The sequence below is a fragment of the Sebastes umbrosus genome, chromosome 16, assembly GCF_015220745.1.
Source record: "Sebastes umbrosus isolate fSebUmb1 chromosome 16, fSebUmb1.pri, whole genome shotgun sequence".
In the NCBI taxonomy this organism is placed as follows: Eukaryota; Metazoa; Chordata; class Actinopteri; order Perciformes; family Sebastidae; genus Sebastes; species Sebastes umbrosus.
Window position 1 is genome coordinate 26,793,406 of NC_051284.1, and position 21,104 is coordinate 26,814,509.

General features: G+C 40.2%; 1 protein-coding gene across 2 annotated transcripts; it reads right to left on the bottom strand.

The window, feature by feature from the left end:
- Window positions 1-6,268: 6,268 nt before the first annotated feature.
- On the bottom strand, window positions 6,269-20,984 carry psen1 (presenilin 1). Of its 2 annotated transcripts, none has more exons than XM_037746832.1 (11): window positions 20,823-20,984; window positions 18,915-19,000; window positions 16,128-16,498; window positions 15,549-15,690; window positions 13,640-13,707; window positions 13,320-13,540; window positions 11,429-11,527; window positions 9,856-9,951; window positions 9,579-9,752; window positions 8,549-8,667; window positions 6,269-8,341 (listed from the first exon to the last, which is right to left on the bottom strand). In XM_037746832.1, the coding sequence occupies exons 2-11, from the start codon at window positions 18,948-18,950 to the stop codon at window positions 8,186-8,188; spliced, it is 1,482 nt and encodes a 493-aa protein (XP_037602760.1). In that variant the 5' UTR covers window positions 18,951-19,000; window positions 20,823-20,984; the 3' UTR covers window positions 6,269-8,185. The 2 variants fall into 2 exon arrangements, with proteins under 2 accessions (XP_037602760.1, XP_037602759.1); XM_037746831.1 differs by having other exon boundaries at window positions 20,819-20,984.
- Between the last annotated feature and the right edge of the window lie 120 nt (window positions 20,985-21,104).

Sequence of the window (21,104 nt, forward strand, 5' to 3'; positions counted from 1 at the left end):
TTATTTTGGGTTTTAAAGAGGAAACCGTTGTGGCCACTACCAAAGCTGTGTTTAAACATATACCATTATATGTTTCCCAAAAAGACTTTACACCTCCTCCCCTTTTCTCTCTTCTCGTTTGGGGGTGAGGTTTTTCCAAACATCCCAACTGGCTTTCAAAAACCAAACACACAAAACTGCTGAGATTGTGCAGGATTAAGTAGTTGTGGGCTCATGTAAAAAAAAAAAGAACACATCTTGGGTGTAATGTGTTCTTGTCTTGAGCAAACTTTCTGCTGTTTCATTCATTCAATCATTCAGAAATGGGGGTGTGAAACAGCTAGAGAGCCACAGTGGCCCCAAGATTTTTTTCTTCTCGTGAATAAACCAAAGAAAAACAGTTATAACGCCAAATATGCCACTGAAACCCATTCAAGCCACACGTTTGTTTATCTGGTTACACTGAAGGATCCTTTTCCATGTATAGGCCAGACTGAATGACTCAGTGAGTATATAAATGTTTAAAATCACATCACAGGTAACCATAACCTTTCCAAAGGGATGGAAAGTTCAAAACCAAAATGAAAACAAAGCCTCTACTTATGTGCCCTATGTGAGTCAAAACACCACTTAACTTCAATGGACCATCAAACACAAATTGAGTTATAGTCCCATTTTAACCTTCACATAGAGAAACTCAACTATTTATAGCTCCCAAACAGCAGATCATGTCCATCCAGTTTGTGCAGCACAATCCAAGAGGTTTGTAGCACATGTACAATATTTACTACAATATATATTCTGTTCAGTGCACAATGATGCTTTCATTACCAGTATGAGGTAGAAGAAATACACAGTCCTTTAGCCTACTTAAAGGTGCAGTGTGTAGGATTTGGTGGCATCTAGTGGTGTGGTTGCAGATCGCAACCAACTGAGTACCCCTCCTCTCACTGCTCTCTTTCCAAGACTGCGATAACGTGAGCCACCGAGTGCAAAACCGTGGTAACGCCGTTCGCCTCGCTCAGAGGCCATCCTTACCATAATAACACTACTCTAGGAGCAACGGAAGTCAGACGGCGGCTGGCGGTACAACGGTTTTACACTCTGCGGCTCACGTTACCACAGTTTTACAAGAGTGCCGGAGAACTACGGTATCTTTCAGGTAACGTAGATACATGACAGGCTCTCTCTAGAGCCAGTGTTTGGTTTGTCCGTTCTGCTGGGCTACTGTAGAAACATGGTGGAGCAACATGGTGGACTCCCTTCATATCTAGCTACATAAATATGAAGGGCTCATTCTAAGGTAACGAAAACACAATTCTTAGTTTCAGGTGATTATACACTAATGAAAACATAGTTATGAATATTATATATACTGTGGCTGTGGCTCAGAGGGTAGAGCAGGTTGTCCATCAATCGGAAAGTCGTTGGTTCGATCCCCGCCTGCTCCAGGTCACATGTCGATGTGTCCTTGAGCAAGACACTTAACCCCAAATTGCTCCCGAAGGCATAGCCATCGGTGTGTGAATGAGAATTTAGATTAGATCGTGATGGGCAAAGTTGGCACCTCAGTAGCCTCTGCCATGAATGGGTGAACTCTGACATGTAGTGTAAAGCGCTTTGAGTAGTCGGAAGACTAGAAAAACGCTATATAAGTCCAAGTCCATGTTATATGGATGAGTCAGGAGATAATGGGATAAATATTTGAGACAATGGACCCCTGGGCACAGATATGCAAAAGTCACCACCACCTCTCCTACATACTTTATAGTTTTTTAGCCTCTTTTTGTTGTTGTTTTGTGTCTCTACGTGGTTGTTTTGCCCCATTTCATGGTATTTGTGAGTCTCTTGGTGGTCTCTTTGCAGCTGTTTTGTATATCTCGAGTTGTTTTGTTCACTTTGCAGCTGTTCTGCATGTCTTTGTAGTTATGTTCACTTTGTACTTTGCAGTCATTTTATGTTTCTATGTGGTCCTTTTGACCATCCACAGTGGTGGTGTATTATGTGTCTTTGGACAGAACCGGACTATCTGTTTACCTGTTTCTATCACACTAAAGTAAGCTAACTGCTTAGCCAGCTGTAGCTTCATATTTACTCTACGGAGAGTGATGTCAATCCTTTCATCTAACTCTTGGCAAGGCAGAAAATAATATGTTTTAGTTTTAGTTCTGTCTTTTTTATTTTAGTTCTTGAATATTATGATATTTTTAACTTTTGTAGGGCGGTCAAAATTAACACAATAATAATGCATTAACGCAAATTCCTTTTAAATACACTAATTTCTTTAATGCATTAACGCTAACTTGCGATTTTGAGGTTGAGGCTCAGTTTTTAAAGCCAAGTGAAGATACTGATATCATATGAAACAAAAAAATCGAAGGGATCCATTGGTACCAACCATGTCATACTAGCTTGTCACGGAGAAGGGCACATAATGCTCCAAACTTGCGCTAAACGTTGGTGAGGAAAAACTGTCATGGCCATTTTCAAAGGGGTCCCTTGACCTCTGACCTCAAGATATGTGAATGAAAATGGGATTTCTGGGTACCCACGAGTCTCCCCTTTACAGACATGCCCACTTTATGATAATCACATGCAGTTTGGGGCAAGTCATAGTCAAGTCAGCACACTGACACACTGACAGCTGTTGTTGGCTGTTATGATTTGAGCATATTTTTTATTCTTGTGAGGGTTTCTGGACAATATTTGTCATTGTTTTATGTTGTTAAATGATTTCCAAAAATAAATATATACATACATTTGCATAAAGCAGCATAGTTGTCCTTTCCATGTTGATAAGAGTATTAAATACTTGACAAATCTTCCTTTAAGGTACATTTTGAACAGATAAAAAATGTGTGATTAATCGCGATTAAATATTTTAATCAATTGACAGCCCTAAACTTTTATTACAGAAAGATAAACCCACAAAATATACAGGCATTCAAGAGGATTCAGATTCAATAAGAACATTTAATAATGAGTTCAGGTTCAATAAACATCAAACCACAACCGTCTTCATAGTGCTCAAGTTGTACATGATGCAAAAAGCCTTCAACACGAGTAACTGTGAGTTTCATAGATCCGCTGAAGATTTGCAGGATTTAAACTTTATTGGAGTACATAATACACAATGTCCTGGGACCAAGAGAGGAGGGAGGCACCTTTAAGTCTCACAAGGTTTAGTGTAGGAAGGGATAATTGGGTATTTTTAGCACTTTGACTCTACAAAAATAGGTGACCACCCACTTCTCTGAACAGCTAAAAATAATATCATCAAATAAAATCTTTACAGGGGCAGCTCAGCCTGGCTTAGGCATGCTGTTGTTTCAATTATAGAAACCTAATGAGTATAATGTCTTTTGAAAACCCCCCTTTGCAATCAGAGTCCACGTTTTCCACATCCACATTTGTTGGAGACCTTTGGGTTTTGATTCCTGGTCATTAAGTCTAGCCATGGCTTTAAAAGGAGCAGTAAGCCACAGGATTTAAGTTAACATTCAAATTACTAAGCTTTACATCCCTCCCTTCCGGGTCTAAAATGTACACATACGCAGACAGAAAAAAACGTACTATATGTTAAAGAAAACAGCTGCGCCCAGTTTAGCCTGCCCACCCGGTATTTAGAAATCTTCTGCAACAAGCTGTTTTTTTCCCATCAGCCTTCTCCAGTGTCCTCCAGTACATCCAAGTCACGTTTTCATCCTCCTCATGGGCCTTCAGAGCTGCCGGCTGAGCTTCTGCGCCTGCCTCTCCTTCGCATTAAAGGCATATTTTGTGTCTTGTAGCTGTTCTATGATCTCCTTTGCCTCCTTCATCTCCACGACGAGCTGGTTGTACTTCTCCACCAGCTCCTGGTTCTCTCTCCGGAGCTCCACCACCAGCTGGCTCAGCTCCTCGCTCTGCTTCCCGCAGTGCACCTTCAGTTGCTCCATCTCCGAGAGCGTCTCCTCCATGCGCTTCACCAGGCTCTCCAGCTTGTCCTTAGACATCTCTCAGATGTTTTTTATTCACCTTTTACAGGGTTTTTCTTCTGCGTTGTTGAGCGTCTGCGCTTGCTGCCAGCGATTATGGAAGTCTAATCCTCAATTCCTTACATGTCTCACACGGAGCAGACGTCCCTCCCTGCACAGTAATCCCCTTAGCAGAGCTATCCTGGGAAACCTCTAACGCACACAGGTGTGACACACCGGCACGTCGTCTCCTGCTTAAGTCCAGACCATACAGAGGATGACAGTGATTGACAGGCTACCTCAATTCACTCTGTAGTCTCATCCACATGTCAGCGAACAAGATTAAAGGCCCACAAAGAAATGTGACGTCTCATTTCACATCTGTGAGGAAACAGAAACAGAAGATTCTCTCAATTCTTCATCATTGGGAAAGTCTAGAGGAGGGGTTAATCTTTTCTGGGAAAGCAGCCCAAACAGCTTCAAGTGTTTGAATTAGGTGTAACCTAATCTGAACAGAACAGGTGTCTGGAGTCGATGGACGAGAAGCCTGATGGAATTAACTCTGTAGTTGTTCACCAGCCGAGCAGCAGGACTGTCATGAGCCAGAATGAGGCCTCGCTGAGGGCTCGTTAGGTAAGTCACAGTATGAGGCTAAACATTCTGGGTAAACTGCCATACTGTGCCACTGTCCCGGCCAGCCAGGCCAAACGGTCCCCATGGTGACAGTTAATGCGTCCAGCGCGCCGGGCAGCGCGCCAATAGAGACCTGTTGGCCAGTTGGCATCGGGGGACGGCGAGCGCGGGATGCCAGTGCATCAGCACGCCGAGGAATTTCCACAATGTTCCCACCGTCTGCAGAGACGCTTTGCGTCAGGGTGGCTGCTCACTGGAAAGCAGAACTGATGATGCAGCAGAGACAACAGTAATTTGTTACTGTGTTGAAGTACAAAGCAGCTCCAGGGGTGTCGCCCCCGACCTTTGACCTCTGTGTAGAGGGGGGCAAATACAGAGAGATCAGTACAGTTTTACAGAGGGAAAATCTCACATAATACAGTTTAAAGTTTAATGTCATACATCAACTATGCAGAGCTGGAATGCAACTAAATACATTTACTAAAGTACTAATATTGAGGTACTTGAACTTTACTTAAGTATTTCCATTTTCTGCTATTATATACTTCTACTCCACTACAGGATGATATTGTCTGACAGCTACTAGTTACTTTGCAAATTAAGATTTTCATACAAAACATGTAATCAGTGTATACAATAATATAAATAATTATAGATTAAACTAATTTGAAATTAGCTCCACCTGCAACATAATGTTTACAAGTTTATGCATCAGTGGTAATAATCCAATAATAAATACTTTTACTCCTGATATGAGAATCGTTGTGTTTTCATTACCTTATAATGAGCCCGTATGTAGATATAAACCTACATACGACGTGGGTCCTCTTCATGGAGTCTGCCATGTTTCTACAGTAGCCCAGAACGGACAAACCAAACAATGAAGTCAGCCACCGTAGTTCTCCTACACGCTTGGCACACGGGAGAAGTTTCAGTTGGTTGCAATATGCAACCTCACCGCTAGACGGCGCCAGATCCTACACACTGCACCTTTAAATCAAATTTTGAATGCAGAACTTGCACCTTGCATATTGTTTGATCTAAATACTTCTTCCAACACTGTTCAAATTATAAATTGTTAGGCTGGACATGCATGCAACCTCTGCATTATTGATAGGACCAGGATTTAGTTTAGCACATAGTTTGAGGGGGGGAAAAAAAGTTTTAAGAGATTTAGTATTTCACTTCGACAAAGTTGGAGTACTTGTGAGAGGCTGAAATAAATAAGAGATAACCCTGATGACATCACGAGTTCCCTCCAGAACTGCAGAAGACATCATACAACAGTTTTTTTGCAGATTGAGAAGTGCTCCTCGTGACGAGTAAATAGACTTTGACGTGTAAAAATCGGTGGAGTGCTTCTTTAGCTAACTTGTCCGGTAGCTCGATGTGTTCTGTTGGTTTGTCGGGGAAAAAAAACAACTAAAATTTGAGCCACTGAACAGACAAACACACAGAAACTCAAACTTTGCCAGCATAAAAACTGGATACACCCATATTTTGAGTGACAGTTTAACTCTGGCTGGTAAAGAACAAAAGCACCAGCACAGTCACCACTTGACATCAAACATAAAGCCAAAAATAAAACTGTAATTCACAGGTTACCACATTAAGTGCTATAATGTGGTCCACACTGGTTGAGAAAAATACAAATTAGAGACTTAAGAATCTGTGTCAGAAAAACAACAACAAAAAAAAGAGTATTTTAAGTTTAATTATTTATTAAAAAACAAAATCTGAATTTAATAACCTTGCATAACACACATATGCATGTGAAGGACAGAAAAAAAGCCAGTCACCCAACATATTCCCTAAAAACAAAAAGGGAAGAAAAAAAAGGTTTCAGGACAAATATCACAATATTGTTCCCTCTAGGTTTTCTTCTCTGCAAACTCGAGTGCAACAACAAAAGACAAATCAGTGCAGCTCGTCCTCCTCCGTCATTCTGCATTATCTCGTATATGAGGAGCCACAGAGTTTGGGTTCATTTATTTACTTTTTTTAACCATGATTTAAACTTTTTGGTTTGTTTTTAACTTGATTAAAATTACGCAAATAATGCTTGATAACTGGAGATTGTTTTCCAAAAATGTTCACAAATTCAAGTATCAAATCAAACTACATCTACAACTCCCTCATTCAGGACTGTTTCTCCCTCAAAACACGGACAGAATTCCTGTCAAATGTTTTGTTTGTTTTCACATTATTCTCAGATTTTCCTGATCTGTGTAGGAACCCCGTTAACATTTACCCTCATGATTCAAAAAGTACAAAGTTTCTCGTCCGCATATCTTGAAAAAAACACGACGGGTATCTGTGTATAGTGTTTGATGTAGCATAGTTCCAGACAGCACCAGGCGAGCATCATGAGGGCAGCTATAGCCTAAAGGTTCAGAGTTTGTGACCAGATGATCAGAGGTTACAATCCCTGGACAGGTTGAAAAAAAAACAAAAACTAATCAGTCAGGGAAGAGAATGAAAAGCACATTTCTGTCCCACAATTACAAGAACAATAACAACAACTACTACTGAAATGCCCTTGAGCAAGGCACTGAACCTCCGACTGCTCCAGCAGAACTGCTCAGTGGCCGACAGCACGTGACTGACATGGCAGGCAAGTCTCAGGTGTGAGTGTGTCAGTGTGTGAACTTTCCTCCCTCTGCAGGCTGCGACTTCAAATGTGATTTGACGTAAAAATTAAGGGCAGGAAACGTGGTGAAATCTCTCTGCTGAGTCAGTGTCATAATTATACTCATATCTTAATTCTAGAGAAAATAAATTCATCCACTTTTTTTCCCATGAGAAAGATTCACAAGCTCAAAACATGTTCGGTGTAAATCTTTCGGGGTGTGAATCGCTCTCCGGCTTCAGAGCTTTTGGTTCTGGTGTGTCTAAAGTGGGAACTTAACCATTCTTAACAGCGGTGAGGAAAGCACGTCTGGTGACTGACAGCTCATACACAATCAAACTACACATCTATTATCAATATCATCAGAGTGTCCATTAGTTTGATGAAGGCTTTTGAAATCGTGGGTTTAGTTTCGGGGGGCGGTGGCGGCTCAGAAGTCGTAGAAATGAAGATGATTTAAAGTCTTTGAAGGGAGATTTAATGAAACTGTCTCCCTTCTGCTCAACAGCTACCACCGAGGTGTCCCTGAGCAAGGCACCTTCTGTAAAGCCCCAGTTGTAGAGGACTGTGGGTGTACTGGGCAGCTCCCAGATATGAGTGGAAGCAGACAAGCTCTTGTGAAGCTTCCCTGGATAAATAAAAAGGTAAAATATTACCACCAACTTCTCTTAGTTTGGACTGAGCCTGAGACCGGTGATCGGCGGGTTTGAAGATGAGATCCCAAGTCGAGCGAGAAAATGTCACTTCTTGGTTTAAAAGTGAAATAAAAAATATCTAAGAACAGCCTTCGTGGGGAATACCCCCCCTTGGCGCCGGAAAGAAAGGCAGAACAAAAAACAACTTGTGTCCCGTCATCATGAGTTCTTAGGAGGGGATGCGGGGACGGGAGGGGCCCCTGCGTCGCCCTTTGTTCCCCCGGCTGTGAAGGGGACCGCGCTCGTGTTGTTGGCCGGAGGGCTATGTGGGTGAGGGTTATCAGGGCAGCGTCCTGCTAAATGTAGAACTGGTGTAGCGCCAGCCTGTCCATGAAGGGCTGCACCAAGTTGTCTGTGGCGAAGTAGAAGACTAGGCCGAAAAAAATGGAGATGGGAAGAGCGGGGAGCGCTTTCTTGAAGATGGCGAGGAGGAGCAGAGTCAGACACAAGCCCTGCGGGGGAAGAGGCAAACAAAATAAAACACAGAGAAAATAGAACGTTGAGAGATTGTGTACCAAACAAAGCTCTGAGGGGGGAAAAAAAACTGTTATACAATCGAGTGGTTCACGTAAAGTGGGGTTAGACATTGTGCTGAGAGACAGAGATGTGGTTTGCGGTGGCTTTGCTTGACGACAAAATAAGCAGCTGTGGTCACTCACAATGAGGATGGCTACGAAGCAGGCGAGCGTGGTGTTCCAGTCGCCGCTGGCTGTGGCCGAGGCCTTTCCCACCAGCATGCTGTAGAAGATGAAGTCTCCGAGCCCCAGCTTGACGCCCCCTAAGAACACAGGAGGACACCACATTCAGGGTGGAGTCAATTCAAACACGGGATTCGCCTCAGATCCACGCCCTCCAACCCCCATAGAAATCTGTTCACAACTGTAATTACTGTAAAAACAAGAGCGCCGACCCCATATTTACTGAAGCTTTAACTTAGAAAAGAGCGCGGGGCCCCCAAATAGTACGGACATGAAACCTAGCAATTGCCATGAATAATCGCTTCCTAATCTGCTCCGACTAAAAACAGTCTGCAGCCAAACATGCAGTCGCGTTCACATACGCACTAATTTCACAGAAAGGGGAACACATAAAAATATTCCCAAAATATTTTATGTGTTCGGAAGAAGAGGGAACTGAAAGATGATGATTACACACTGAGAGTCAGACAATCTGGGAATTCACCAGTTTGAATTACAGAGTTAAATCTAAACGGATCATAATGTACTAGTTATCACTCTTGTGATTTAACAATACATGATGCTGATAATGCAGGACTTCTAGTGTATAAAGAGATGTATGGAAAGACAGACAGACAGTTGTATAGGAAAGAAACACATTAGCTTCCGTTTAGACTATAAAAAATGAATTACTGATAGGGCTGTTAATCGATTAAAATATTTAATCTCTTAATCTCATGATTGTCCATAGTTAATCGCGATGACAATGGCCATGACAGTTTTTCCTCTCCAAAATTTAGCATAAATTTGGAGCGTTATTTAACCTCCTTCTCGACAAAGCTAGTATGACATGGTTGGTACTGATGGATTCATTAGGATTTATAGTTTCATATGATACCACTATCTTCACTCTAGCTTTTAAAACTGAGCCCTGAAGCTTCACTGACAACAATAACTTTAATAAATTACTAAATTATATTTTAAATAATCTACGTTATATATTTGTACTCACTCTCCTCATCGTCGTCGTCAACGGGAGGGCGAGCGGAGGGCATATCCTGGATCTCCCGTCTGGTCTGATCGGTGGACTGGAGCTCCCCCAGCTGGTTCTCTTGCTGGTTGACCCAGGTAGAGTTGAAGCCGCCGTCGTCCTGCGACAGACCGGAGGGAGCCGGGGACGCCACGGCTGAAGACAAGAGATACCAGTTAGACTAAACAACACTGATTGAAAGGTAACTGATCCGGTACCATAATAAACATCGCTCCATCACTTTGACACCCCCGCTCACCTTCTGGAGGAGCCTCTGGTTGAGGCGACGCCGCTTCTGTCGAGTTCCTTTTAGGCCACTCAGTGTCGGCCATATTGACGAGCCACACCATTGTAGCTGTGGAAGAAGTCAAATTATTGAAGGTGTCAAGATTTCTGTTACGAACTAGAAAAGGAAAATTTTCAGAAAAAAAGTGTGCTTGCTTCAGCCACTTCAACTTCTTTCAGTGCTTCTGTTTCAACTAATTAAACTCATCTTTGTACCTCAACATAAAATTAGTAAGTAAAAAAAGCCTTAAAATGTTAATTCTTTGACGCTTTTGTATTTTTATGGCGGTATCCACCTGAAGTTCAACTTAGACCTGAAGATGAAGTACTAAAATGACTTGACAGAAGCACTGAAAGGAGTTGAAGTGTCAATTAAAGTGTACTTGCTGAAAGAGATTGTAGAGTCACTAAGTGGAACTGCTGAAAGGAGTTGAAGGGTCAGTTAAGGGCCTGTGTCCGTATAGCTTTTTTTTCTGTGCGCCAGTATATTTTTTAAATTGTTCCCAACGGGGACAGAGCGTATACCGCCTCCAGAAAAAGCGCTGCACCCAGCGCCTTGTTTATGAGCGCTCAGCCTTTTTTTTGCGGCCGCTCACAGCGCTTCTAGTTGAAAATCTCTGAGCTTTTCAGAAAAGTGATGGTGACGCCACTGTATAAAATAGAGGAGAAGTTGTTTTGGTCGAGTTGGTCTATCCTGAGCTTTATATGTCAGAAGGACATTATCGTAACAAAGACGGAAAAGCCCATTTGTGGGTGAAGATGCCCGGAGCGCTTTTTTTATAAAACGCTGGGATAAAGCGCTCCCCAGTGACCTGTGGCTGTTTTTGTTTTCCAAAAAAAAGATGCTATATGTACAAAGAACAGAAGGTCTCAGTGATATATTTAAGTGTAAACACATACAGTACTGCAGTAAAAATGGCAGTGTCATTTCAAGTGACTGGACTAAAGGTTATTGAAGTGTCAGTGAAAGTGCTGAAAGAAGTTGTTAAGTGAATGTGCTGATAAGGGTCACTTGAAGTGAAAATGCTAAAAGGACCTGAAGTTAAACTGAAAAGACATGGAGAGTTGTTTTAAGTGAAAGCAGTTGGTTTCTGAAAGGATTTGAAGCCTAAGTTAATGTCTATTCACTTCAGAGTTGAAGTGAAAGCACTTTTTAAGCACTGAAAGAAAATGTGGCAATTTAAAGGAAAGCACTGAATCATTTAAGCGACAGTTTAAGTGGAAGTGCTGACAGTGAGTGGAAGTGTTGATTGGTTTCTGGAAGGAGTTGAAGCATCACTTGTAATCAAGGACTTTTTTAGCACTGAAAAGAGTTGAGGTGGCAATTTAATGGAAAGCACTAACGCATTTAAGCGACAGTTAAAGTGGAAATGCTGACAGGAGTGGAAGCGTCAGTTGTAAGGAAGGACTATTTTTAGCACTGAAAGAAGTTTAAGTGGCAGTTTAATGAGAAAACAATTTTAGCTTCTGTATGTTTTCTTTAAAACTTGTGTTTTAATACAATAAAATGTGAATTAAGTCATGTCTATAATCAGTGTCTGTCTTACAGGAGTAGATGAGAGCTGGAAAGATGGGCTCGTTCCTCTCCTGAGCCGTCTCCACCAGGATCCTCAGAGGTCCTTTGGGACAGAGCACCGCTAACAGATCTGTGAAAGAAGCCAGACAAGTGATGTTAGCCACCATACAGACAGAGCGCTCTGTGAGAGACCAAAAATAGCTCCCTGACATGACATCTGTGATGACAGGAAGCAGAGACTTCAGTGAAAATAGAGAATATTAACAGTCTCAATCGCTCTCTTCCTTCTCTAAAAGGTTTACTTCCACATACGATAAAATAAGTGCACTGAGTTTCCAAGTATGCTAGAATCACTCTGTGAATCACTGCGATCTCATATCTACTTCCACTGAACTCCAGTTGCTAAATATTTCTTCTTGGAAAAGGAACTCAGCAGAAACAAAAAATGTCAATGCGACTTTAACTAGAAACTCTTGGTAATGTAACATAATTTGAATACGTTGGAAAGACTCAGTATCTGAACCTCTGCAAACTTAACGTCCATTATATTGAAAAATGAAGTACTTTTTTGCAAGTATATTAATTATGTACTACTCCTTGACAGGTAAGGACAAACATCAACTTGTCTTTGTGACTGATGCCTAATCTATCTGAACCTCATTTCTGATGTGTAAAGACGAGGGCTGTCAAAGTTAATGTAGTAATAACGCGGTAACGCAAATTCATTTTCACAACACTCATTTCTTTAACGCATTAACGCAACTAGCGGGTTGTAGCGGGCTCAGTTTTAAAGCTAGAGTGAGGATACTGGTACCATATGAAACTAGAAAACCTAAGGAATGTCATGCAGCATGTCATATTAGCTTGTCACGAAGGAGGCTAAATATCACTACGAAGTTACGCTAAATTTCGGCAGGGAAAAGGATCATCTTGTCCTCTGACCTCAAGATATGTGAATGTAAATGGGTTCTATGGGTACCCACGAGTCTCCCCTTTACAGACATGCCCACTTTATGATAATCACATGCAGTTTGGGGCAAGTCATAGTCAAGTCAGCACACTGACACACTGACAGCTGTTGTTGCCTGTTGGGCTGCAGTTTGCCATGTTATGATTTGAGCATATTTTTTATGCTAAATGCAGTACCTGTGAGGGTTTCTGGACAATATCTGTCATTGTTTTGTGTTGTTAATTGATTTCTAATAATAAATATATTCATACATTTGCATAAAGCAAGCATATTTTCCCACTCCCATGTTGATAAAAGTATTGAATACTTGACAAATCTCCCTTTAAGCTACATTTTGAACAGATAAAAAAACGTGATTCATCACGATTAACTATTTGAATCGATTGAAAGCCGTAGTAAAGAGAAAATTCCCCAGTAATTCTAAAATTTGAGCAACCACCTGTGCCTTTCACCAAGAAAGCAGCTTATAGGAAATCAAGAGCTATTTTTGTTGGCGTGCCGTGGAGGCAGCTTTAAGTCCAGCTTTCAACACCGTCTCCAACCAGACTTCCTTTACTCATAGATCTGTCTTTCAACCAACATTTCCTTAAAGCATTTGTGTTTCAGTTTCAGGTCTTGAGACACATCCTTCCTTTTAGCACACCAATGACGACATTTATCAACACTTGTTTCATACATACAGCTGGAAAGAAAAAGAAATCCTCACAAGAAATAGTGTTTATGATAAAAGTTCTACGCTGTTGTTTCATGTTAATAAGTTTGTCTTTGGTTCCAGATCCATTCCTATCTTGCAAATGTTGAAAGAAAGATAGATTACACATTTTTCCTCAAGCACTAAAAGGAACTAGATGACTGAACGTTGCTGCACAAGATAACATTTTCAAAAGGTTGGATGAAGAGCTCATCTTTTTTCCTTAAAAGTACACAGAGCAGAATAGAGAGGAGGATTTACCGTAGACAGATATGACGGCTAATATGAGCCAGGCGGTCCACTCTGGCAGGTACTTGATGAAAACCAGGGCCATGAGGGCGCTGATCATGATGAGGTAGGCCTGCTGGAGCCGCAGCGGCCCTTTCCAGTGAATACACATCATGCCCACCACTCCGAAGTTCCAAATGATTATCACCAGGGTGAAATAGTCCATGGCCACATTGTAGGTCTTGAAAACCTCTCTGTTGGACAGAGCAGGGACATAAATCATTGTAAAGACGTAGACAACTTGACATTTATGAGAATGTGTGGGAAAATGAGATAAAGTGTCGAGGGCTTACTTGAGGTAGATGTAGGAGAAGAAGAAGAGCAGGAGGAGGGAGGAGAGGAAGAGCCAGCCTTGAATCACCTGTGATGGCAAAGATCAGAGTCATGGGATTTAATGTTTCAGCAGATCAGTACTTGCAAATAAATACCTGTTGCTAATGCTTGTTTCAAACTACCTGGACAACCAGGCTGGACGGGGTTACGACAGAGGGCAAATACAACGAGCATCAGAGAGTTTGAGTAGTGCGTTCCTGCAGTAGAGGAGGCTGCAGTTTCAGGACCGCATGTGTAGGACCCCAGTTTTCGCCAAGCCTACTGTCTTCAGTGTAAATGCTTGTTTAATACTCATTATTTTACCATTTCAATTAAGTTTAAATACCCCCACAATAAGTGTTGTCAGCCAGTCAAATGTCAATTACATGTTATTTCTAGTTGCCACCCTCTCTCCCTCTCTCTCCCTCTCCCTCGCTGTACAATCAGGGAGACCGTTTAGCAAAGGTTAAGTAACGTAAACGTAACATTAGGGTACTTATTTTAACCGAAACCATGATCTTTTCTTTCCTAAACCTAACAAAGAAGTTATTGTTGAGTAAACCTAAATTGTTTCCGCCACAACTTAATGCATTTTTAAGAGGTCGTGGTCATTTCACGTAGGCTATTTTCTAAATAGAAATGCGGTCCTGAGACTGCGGTGCTGAGACTGTAGCCTCCTCTTCTGCAGGAACTTATAGACTCTTCTCACAGCCAACATTTTTTTTACATGATAGGAAAAGCACAGATGGAATGAATAACATTAAAGATGACTTCATAAAATTAAGTTTTCCAGGAATTCATGACAGTGTACCCAACATGCAGACAGAACAGGAGAGAACACTGGGTTGGAACTGGCACATCTCATTGTAATGACGTCATTTTAATAGCAGTTACAACTGTGTTCGGCAAGTCCAAACGTCTCCTGTGAAAATAGTCTATTAGTACATGGAGAACTCTAATGATTGAGAGGGAAACACCCTGGTTATGTTTGAAACCACTCCTTATTTACTAGCATTATATTGCATGCAGGTACTCCTAGCTACTACTACTACTACTAGTTTACAAGGGCACTTAAATAAAATAGAACCATTGTTATTGTTATAACTGTGCTTTTCCTACCAGGACAAGTCAAAATGTCTGCGGTGAAAAGGCTATTTAAACCTAGTTTTAAACAAACAAACATTAATATATTACACAAAATACAACTGACACCTTTTCCCAGACACTGGAGAAAGTTAAATTAAGTTATATGAAATAACATCTGTGACTGTAAACGAATGTCTTCTACATTGTTTCCCTGTGGCAGTTTTTATTTATTTTTAATTAATCAATTACTTTTCTTCTACTTTTCTTTTTACCGTTGCATATAAACATATATAATTTTTAAAGTTATTTTATTGTTATTATTATTATTATTATTATTATTATTATTATTATTAATAATAATAATAATAATAATATAATAATATTAATTATATATATAAATGTTATTATTATTATTATTATTATTATTATTGATAATAATAATAATAATAATAATAACAATAATAATAATAATATTAATAACAATAAAATAATATTTTTTCAGTTTTGTTGTGGTTCTTTTTTAGGCTTATGGCTATGTGCCATCTGGGGTGGGGGACGGGAGGAGGGGATATTTTAAAGACTGGAGGGGAAAATAAGACGTCGTGGATAAACAAGAATACACCATGTTTGTGTATTTGTTTGTGTTAAAATGATGTCCATGTTTGTATTACAGCTGTGTGTAAATGCTGATTATTTGCTGTTACACTCAATCTAACCTCCAGTATTGAAAAATACAAATTTTATAAAAAAAAACAACAACACTATTATAATATTCATGTCAGCTCTGTGGGTTTTAGCGTGTACCTTGTAGCAGCGGTACTTGTATAACAGCACCAGCACCAGAGTCATGACGATGATCACAGTGATCATGATGGTGGCGTTCAGGATGGAGTTGAGCGCTCTCTGTCCTACTGTCTCTGTGTCTTCAGGGAACGGGGTGTAGAGCCTGGGGGGAATAGAATACAAAATAAATACAATAAAGAAAATACTGTGGTTCTAATTATAGCTGGTTGCCTCAATGTTAGTGCTATTTAAATTAATTTATAAAGCCCCATATCATAACAGAAGTTATGTCAGGGCACTTTTCCTATAGAGCAGGTCCAGACTGAACTCTTTATAATGTAATATAGGCTTGCTGCTATTACAGTGGGTTTAAATTGCTCTGGATAAGAGCTAAAGATATAAAATGTTATGTTTAAGTGTCCTGAGCCAGATTCAGACTCAATTACAGAACCGTCTTGGTATTCAAACTATGCAGATGTCATAAATATATATAGCATTAACTCCACCTAGTGGCACTGCAGCTGTATTGCATTTAAGTCAAACACCAGCGCTGATGAGCTTTAGATCCTGTCTACCACAATAAGAGTTATAAACACTCACAATGTCTGCCCGTCGTTCTGGGTGTAGAAGCTGACGGACTTTATGGTTGCCACGACAACCACCATGCAGAGGGTCACGGGAACGAACAGCATGATGACGTGCTTGGCCCCGTATTTCAAGGTCAACTCTTCGTCCTCGTCCTCCTCGGTCTCCACCACGCGTGGAGGACGAGCAGCGGGGGGCTGTCCATTCTGCTCTGGTCCACTACCGTTTCCTCCACCTCCTCCACCTCCACCTCCACCTCCACCATCACCTGCTCCTCCTCCTCCTCCTCCTCCAGCTCCTGAGCCTCCCCTGGACCGTGATCTGGTCACCGCAGCCTCCTGGGGCTGCTGGGAGGGTTCAGAGGCCACGTTGGTCTCCTGTTGGTCCTGAATGGAAGAAGAATCACTTTATTTTCTAGACATACTTGGAAGTTGTATGATACTTGTGTAGGGACAATTTTATAGTAGAGCCGCAACGATTAATCAATTAGTTGTCAACTATTAAATTAATCGCCAACTATTTGGATAATCGATTATCATCGATCGGTTTGAGTAACAAAAACAAACAAACAAATAAAAAAAATCTATTTTCTGATTCCAGCTTCTTAAATGTGAGTTAGGGCTGTCAAAGTTAACACGATAATAACGCACACTGACAGCTGTTGTTACCTGTTGGGCTGCAGTTTGCCATGTTATGATTTGAGCATATTTGTTATGCTAAATGCAGTACCTGTGAGGGTTTCTGGACAATATGTGTCATTGTTTTGTGTTGGTAATTGATTTTTTAATAATAAATATATACATACATTTGCAAAATATATATATATATATATATATATTTGCAAAATATATACATATATATATATATATATATATATATATATACATATATATATATATATACATATATATATATATATACATATATACATATATACATATATGTATATATATACATATATACATATATATATATACATATATATATATATACATATATACATATATATATATATATATATATATACAGAAATTAATAAGATCAGAACAATAGTGCAAAACATGCACAGAGCAAACACAGCTTCTCAGAGTCAACAATACAGCCACGTCAAGTGATAAACTATGGCGATATCCAGATGTGCTAATGGTCTGAAACATACAGTAATATACAGTGTACATAGTAACTGTGATGCTGGTTCAATTTGTCACTCGTCACCCCCCACTTTCTCCCCATGTTTACGGTCAATCCCTACTGTGAACTATCTAATACAAAGGAAAAAAAATCAGAAAAATAATCATTAAAGAATTATCAATCTTGCTTGAAATTGTTTTGGAGTATATTTGGGGCGTTTAATGCTTTTATTTGAGACTCAATAATATGGAGATGACAGGTAATTGTAGGTGAAAGATCAGGAATGGCATGCAACAAAAGGTCCCTGGCGAGGAGCCAATTTCACCAAATTTGCTAAATTGCAAGCTGTGATTTGCGCCACAAAATAATTTATAGTTTCTCTCTTTTTGATAAGTTTCGCTACTCAAAGCAAAAGCCGTACTTGTGTCTCACACATGAGCATGCAAGAGCCTTGTAGGATTCGCAAATTTAGCAATCAGCAACCATTTGTGAAACGTGATGCTGCCACAGTTTGTGATCTGCATGTAAGCAGTTCTTGCAGAGTGCTCGCTTTTATGAAACATGCCACAGACTCAAAACAGGGACATTGTGGTTTTCACTTAATCAATCTTGTCTATGAATTCTATCTTTAGACGCCATGTGAGCATTGTATTATCAGATGAAACACTTTTAACTCAAGCGTTTCATTTGTTTTTATTGGCAAAAATGCCAAAAAATTAGATAAACACTACAGAAAAGCGTTATCAGGCAATCCATGTTTGCATTTCAGAGCTTAACTGGTACATTTACGCTCACTAGACCAGAACAGTGTGCTCGTTCCCACTCACCCAGAGGATCTGTCCCGTCAGGACAATAATAAAAAAAGGCAAATAAGGGATACTGTGTGAAATAACACTGTCAGGCTGCCGGCGAGTCAAGACATGCTGCAGCCCAGACATGAAGCAATCTCACCAGGTACACAGAAATGAAGACAGGAAGCATTTCTCTGAACAGTAAAAGCTACCTCAGCTCTGCTGTATAAAATGACCTCACTGTGCGGTACGCCACATTGTCTCTCAGTCTTGGGAACAAAGTCAATGTTGGTCCCAAGGACACAAGAGATACAGACGACTGAATTTGTGTTAAATAAACCAGATACTTAGGGTTATAATACTGTAGTGTCATACTGGCCTGACTGAGCTGTCTGACCTCATTAATGATCTGGCTGACATCATCCTGACCATAATATACCGTTCAAGACAGACATTACATGTTTTGTAGTTCGTCAAAACAGAGACACACAGTTGTAATGTATATGCACAATTGTTATGGGGTAAACAAGGCTTATGGTTGTTAAGTTGACTGTGACAGTAAAAGGGGACTTTGACTAAAGGGTAGGGAGGCCACGCCTGTATTTAAAGGAAGACAGCAAAGCAGCACGCTGGCATTTACCTTTCTAGTTCAAAGGCTAACATCGTTCCTTATCAGAACATAACCATCCATAATCATCATTTACTGTTATCAGACTCAAACTCCTCCACAGAGTGTGTGACGTCACAAACGACTCTTTCATCACTGACTTGACACTGAAACACTGAGTTGCTCTCAACTAAAACCGTTAGGTAATCATAACCCAATCGATCAACACGGTCAGAGATACAGAGACACTGCGACACATTCTTTCATACTGACCATATTGTTTTCGATATCCTCTGCATTGTTCGCCATGGTTGGCTCGGCAGACACTTGTCCTCACATGCAAACCAAATTCTTTTGCCCTGATGAGAGAGAATAGGGCACAATATTCAGTTTTAGCACATGAAATGAGTACAGTAAAAAGGTAAATCGGTGACAACATTGAATCAAATCGAGGGTTGTAAAGATTGTAAATCCCTGAGAGGCAAATTTGTGATTTGAAAATGACTCGACATACACGTAGAGAGAGCATCTTATACTGGAGCTTTTCTATTGTAAAAAGCAGTGTCGTTTTTACAAGAAATTACATTGTGAAAGAGCTGCAGTGGAGAGATAGTAACACACAGAGAGAGGATTTTGTACTAAAAAGACAGTTACTGGTGAAGACTAAATATTAGCTTTGGCTGAGCTTTAAAATAGATTTTGGCACACAAGGACTGTGGGTCTTTTATTCCAGCTCTTACACTGCCAGTGTGGACAGAAGGAAGGATTACAGTGACCAGTAACTCTTTCTATGGACTTGTGAGTATTTCATATAAAAAGTAGACTTGAAAATATATGAACCTATCTTTTAAAAGGTCCCATATCGTGTTCATTTTCAGGTTCATACTTGTAGTTTGTGTTTCTACTAGAACATGTTTACATGCTGTAATGTTAAAAAAAACCTCTATTTTCCTCATACTGTCGGCCTGAATTCACATACACTGCAACTAGGAAATAAACCGGGACACATTTAGAATGTTTACGTTTAAATCTGTGTCAAGGGTCTAAATATTGTAGATTCGTGACATCACGAATGGACAGAAATCCTGACAGCTTGTTTCAAATGCAGTTTCTGAATACGGGCTGTGTGTATTTCACTGTGGATTGAGTGTTTCTATACTTTCACAGTATTTATACAGGACTTAAGCCTGCTTTATAATAAAAAAAACAACATGAAAATCTCACTTTCTTTATAATATGGGAGCTTTAAGAAAAAGATGCAAGCAACTATGCTGATAATATGGTGCTTCAATATATCATTAGGCATCATCATATGGACATTAAAGGTCCCATATTATAAAAAAGTGAGATTTTCATGTGTTTTTTTATTATCATAAAGCAGGCTTAAGTCCTGTATAAATACTGTGAAAGTATTGAAACGCTCAATCCACAGGGAAATACACACAGCCCGTATTCAGAAACTGTGCGTTTGAAAACAAGCCGTTAGGATTTTTGTCCATTTGTGATGTCACAAATATACAATATTTAGAAAATTACACGGTTTTAAACATAAACATTCCAAATGTGTCCCAGTTTATTTCCTGTTGCAGTGTATGTGAACGACATCAGCTGACAGGATGCAAACATGGACCCAAACTGTTGACTAGCAATGCAATTCCATTGAAATGCACTAAAATGGAGCGTTTCAGACAGAGCATGAATACAGGTATATTCAGGCAGACAGTATGAGGAAAATAAAGTTTTTTTTTTAACATTACAGCATGTAAACATGTTCTAGTAGAAACCCAAAATACAGGTATGAACCTGAAAATGAACATGATATGGGACCTTTAAAATGACAAATACTGAGCAACCAGTAGCTGCTAGCTGCTCCAGTGAGGGTGTAACTGATTAAACACCGGTACATGATGATTCATTATCATCTGGTGAAGTACTGACGGTTAAATGTGACTGCTCACTAACGTTACCAGGTGAATAACTGAAAAGCTAGCAGGCTGTAACGTTAATTATGAAGCTCTCATCATTCATAGATGGATTTCATCATTAGCCAACTAGCTCAGATAGCTAATGATGAGGCTAACCGAGATGGGAGGCTAACGGCTACATCACATAGCACAGCTCAGATATAAAGAGATATAGGTCCTGTAAAGAGGGGTTTAAATAATAACTAAACTCACCTACTGTGAGGAACAGTGAAGCTCCTTGATGTCTGTGTGTTCAGGTTTGTTCAGGTGATCTCGAGTAGGTTTAAAACCCGGGCGCTTTCTCTTCTTCTTTGTTGTTCCTGTCTTCACACTGAACATCCGGCCGCTGCTGGAAACTACTTCCTGCTCTCTCTCTCGCTTAGTGATGTGTAGGTCGCGAACGAGCTGGTTCATTGAGCCGGCTCTTTTAAAGGGACTGTTTGTAACGTCTTACACGTATAAATCAGGTCGGTGTCTAGTGCGTGCTTGCGTGTGGCTG